The sequence below is a fragment of the Eubalaena glacialis genome, chromosome 12 (genome assembly GCF_028564815.1).
Source record: "Eubalaena glacialis isolate mEubGla1 chromosome 12, mEubGla1.1.hap2.+ XY, whole genome shotgun sequence".
NCBI classification, from domain to species: Eukaryota; Metazoa; Chordata; class Mammalia; order Artiodactyla; family Balaenidae; genus Eubalaena; species Eubalaena glacialis.
Window position 1 is genome coordinate 21203298 of NC_083727.1, and position 4333 is coordinate 21207630.

The 4333-nt window shown below is 44.9% G+C and overlaps 1 protein-coding gene across 1 annotated transcript; it reads left to right on the forward strand.

Moving 5' to 3' along the window:
• Nucleotides 1-549: 549 nt before the first annotated feature.
• SF3B5 (splicing factor 3b subunit 5) lies at nt 550-1299 on the forward strand. Its single transcript, XM_061207387.1, has 2 exons — nt 550-950; nt 1062-1299. The coding sequence occupies exon 1, from the start codon at nt 670-672 to the stop codon at nt 928-930; it is 261 nt and encodes an 86-aa protein (XP_061063370.1). The 5' UTR covers nt 550-669; the 3' UTR covers nt 931-950; nt 1062-1299.
• Nucleotides 1300-4333: the final 3034 nt, after the last annotated feature.

A 4333-nucleotide genomic window follows, 5' to 3' on the forward strand; every position in this document is an offset into this window, starting at 1 on the left:
AGGAAACGGCGGCCCTGCAAGCGTTGAAATAACTTTCCACACAACTTGTAAGATACTTGGTTGGCACCAGAACTCGCGTCTCCTGACTTCAGCGTGGTCCACCCCTGGTTGTGAAGGGGCTACTGTGCCTCGTTAGCTTCGAAAGCGGAATTACACCAAGAGTTCATTTGCCCAGGTGCTTATAGCCCTGTCCTATTAGAGTTTCTCATTTCCACTCAGCCCCAAACCGCCGGAGGATGCTTCCCACCTCCCAGACACCGCGCTCCATTAAGCCGCCCACCGTCTTTTAAACATCGCTCAGGGGTCCCAAGAAGCCTGCGCTCACTACCTCTCGGAGACCACAAGTCCCAGCATGCAAAGCTCCTGTTAGAAAAGGGCCACTAACTAGACCAGGATGCAACGCTCTGCGAAGGGGGCGGGGCTCTTTATAGGGGCGGCCCAGTGGTAGCGTCGCCTGGGCAACTCCAATTGGGTGACAGAATACACTTCCGCTTCCGCCTCTGAGACCTGGGACCGGGAGTCTGCACGATTTCGTAGATGTGACGCCATCCGTCTGCGACCGCGCGGCTCTGGAGGTTACGCCGGGTGGCCCCTCTCCGGTTTGAAGCCCCAGAGCAGTTCCTTGTCGTCTGCGGCCTCTGACCTGGGAGCAAAGGGAAAAGCGGCGAGATGACGGACCGCTACACCATCCACAGCCAACTAGAGCATCTGCAGTCCAAGTACATCGGCACCGGCCACGCCGACACCACCAAGTGGGAGTGGCTGGTGAACCAGCACCGCGACTCCTACTGCTCCTACATGGGCCACTTCGATCTTCTCAACTACTTCGCCATTGCCGAGAATGAGAGCAAAGCGCGAGTCCGCTTCAATTTGATGGAGAAGATGCTGCAGCCTTGCGGCCCGCCAGCCGACAAGCCGGAGGAGAACTGAGTCCCCGCCGTGTCACCGCTGTACGTGAGCACCTCTCCCTGACTTCCGCCGGTTTGCCGTCATTACCGCGTGTTCCTCCCCCAAGGGGACTGATTTTCCATGGCTCTGCTTCTCGTGCCTTACTTGTGCAGAGGTGCTTACTGGGGGCGTCCCGCCTGACCTGCCTTCCTGTGGACCCTGTTTTCTTGTGGAACACAGCGTTGGGAGACCGTCAGGACCCCTGAGAACTGTTACCGGACCGTGGAGAGAGCCTAAAGCCAGCAAACGTTAGAGAAGACGGCGCTGGAGTGAGACGGGATTTAGAGGCTCGTTTTCGTCTAGTTGATTGTCGTTGTTGTTTTTTCCATAAAGTTTGGAAATGTTTCAGTCTCTTGGTGTGGACTACTTGTGTTCTGATGGAGGGGTCCAGGGACGGCTCTGAACTGTGGTTTCAGGGGAGGCGGGAGGATGGCGGGCGATAAATAAGGGGGGGGGGTTGCGGAGGGGTTGGGCGGTAGTGCAGGACCAACGTTCATTGCCGGACACTTAAATGCGTCCTGCACAACCTTTAGAATGTTCCCCAGCCCCGACTTTTCCCAAGAGCTTTTTTCAGGCCCATAACGCTTTCAGTATTGAGGCTTGTGATCATTGTATCCCTTCTTTTTCTTTCATTCAAAAATATCTTTGCTGGCATTGCCCTCTCTCTGTAAATTGCATCCTTTCTTTCTTTTGGGACTTTGTGGATGTGTCTCGAGAATTGACAAGCTGTCAAAACGAGTTCTTTCATTAATTCACCATTTAACAAATACTTGTTGAACGCTATGTGGCAGGCATTTCCCACGCTTTAGGGGCTTGTATTACACTAGTTGGGGGAGCAGGAGGCCCCACGAACTGTAGACATAAGTAAGCAAATGTTAGAAGGTGCTGTGGAGAATGGGAGTAGCAGTAGGGTTGCAGTTTTAAACAGGACGCTCATGTTAGACTATTGAGAAGGTGACATTTGAGCAGAAACTTTAAGGAAGTGAGGGAAATAGCCATGCAAAAACTAGGGATATTACTTTCCAGGCAGAGGGAACTTCCAGTGCAACGTTCCTAACACAGGATTGTGTCTGACTTGTGGGAGGAACGGCAAAGAAACAAGTATGGCTGAAGGGAGTGAGCAAGGGGAAGAGTACAGGGATAGATTATGGAGAGGGAACAGATAAGAGTAGAGCCCGGTAGTCCAGTGTAGACTTGTGGCTTTTACCCTGAAAAGGTGGGGAGCCATTGGAAGATTATTAAATGATACGATCTGACATATTTCAGATCAGTGGGTCTCAAACATTTTGGCCTTGGAACACCATTACATTCTTAAAAATTCTTGAAGACCCCACAGAGCTTTTGTTTTAGAAGGTTATAGCTGCTGTTGGTCACCAAATTAGAAATTTAAACTGAGAAAAATTTTAAATACCTGTAATTCATTTTAAAATAATAATAAAACCATTATTATTTAAAATAATAATAATGTTAACAAAAACATTTTTTATGAAAAATAACTATTTTCCAAAACAAATAATTTCGTGAGAAAAATGGTGCTTTTTTTTTTTTTTTTTAAACAATTTTGCAGATGTCTTCAATGTCTGGCTTAGGATAAGACAGCTGGATTCTTGTATCTGCTTCTGCATTCAAGCTATTGGGATATGAAGTTTTGGTTGAAGTATTTTAAAAGTCACTTCACATAAATATATAGTAAGAGAGAAATCTTTTTTTAATTTATTTTAGTTATTTATTTTTGGCTGCGTTGGGTCTTCGTTGCTGCGTGTGGGCTTTTCTCTAGTTGCAGAGAGCGGGGGCTACTCTTCGTTGTGGCGTGCAGGCTTCTCATTGCAGTGCCTTCTCTTGTCGTGGAGCATGGGCTCTGGCGTGTGGGCTTCAGTAGTTGTGGCATGCGGGCTCAGTAGTTGTGGCACATGGGCTCAGTAGTTGTGGATTGCGGGCTCTAGAGCGCAGGCTCAGTAGTTGTGGCGCACGGGCTTAGTTGCTTCGAGGGATGTGGGATCTTCCCGGACCAGGGCTCAAGCCCAGGTCCCCTGCACTGGCAGGCGGATTCTTAACCACTGCGCCACCAGGGAAGCCCCAGGGAGAAATATTTTAATAGCCTTTTCAAATTAATTGTGGATATTCTTTGACACTCTAGCAAAACCCAACAAGTGGTAATTTCTTAGAAATTAGCTACAACATGGGGTCTGGTCAATCAACTTTTCATTCTCTATTTTATTAAAATTCATTGATCTTGAACTTTGTGGATCTTTTACCCATATGTGATTTTGAAATATCTTGCATTGCTCATTTGGAAAGTGTTGGCTCACTGAGTTACACAGGCCCTCTAAGTGTTGACACATTTCATTGTGTCAACATATCAAAATATGTACTTCGTACGTATTATTAGTATCACCACTGATCTCATCAGGAAAGTCTTATAGTATTTGAAAGCTGAAAAACTAACAACAGTGGTATAAGTTTTCCACAATTTGGAGTTTTTGCTTGATAGCTTAAATTTGGTCACTGATAGCAAATACTGTCTGTTGTTTTCCTTGAAGTGACGGGCCCATTTGGTTCATTTTCAAGAAAATATCTGTCAAATACCCTGAATAACTGCAGTTCGTCAATCTTTCAAGTAAAAATGACGTTCCTTAAGGAAAAAAAGCCAGCTGAGTTTGTAACTCAATAGCAAGTGCTTTTTCTTGAGAAAACCGTTGTGCTTTGGTGGCAGCAGAAATGCTTTATGCATACTACCAATTTTGTCATGAGAAATATTTAAAAAGATGTGGCCTCATGGGCTAAGAGTTCATAAAATCAGTACATTTTATTGCTTCATCAAGGACATTCTGAAGTGAAACTGAGTAGATTTTTTAATTTTGTTTTTATTGGGAGTACATGGCAGTGGAGAATACAATGACTACCAGTAGTTCAGTGCCACTATCTTGATTGATGCTAAGTGCTAGTAGTTTTACTCACTGTTGCTTTTGTACCATCTGTACAAATGTTAACACAGTGAAAATGGCGAATAAAATCTTAGTATTATTAAGAAAATAGTGTTGACTTCACAGATCTCTGAAGTTCCTTTCCTACCATTTTCACTTGAAAATAAAACTGAGAGACTGACAGATTAAACTATAGTTATTTAGACTTGAGTATTTAGCAGATATTTTCTCCATAAATGAATGAGATGGGCCATCACTTCAAGGAAAACAACTGAACTGCTGTTTCAGAGGATCTTTCTGGCTGCTGTGTTGAGAATAGATATAGGTAATGTAATAGAGAACAGATTGTAACTGTCAGCAATTAAATAAAAGTATCATTACTAATGCTTTTCCCCCCATAAAGAGTAGGAGAGAGTCAAACTGTAAATCCCCATCCTTACAAAATTGGCATGAGAGTGAGC

Bases quoted from the DNA above. Each gene is read 5' to 3' on its own strand.
- SF3B5 (XM_061207387.1), top strand. From the start codon at position 670: ATGACGGACCGCTACACCATCCACAGCCAACTAGAGCATCTGCAGTCC.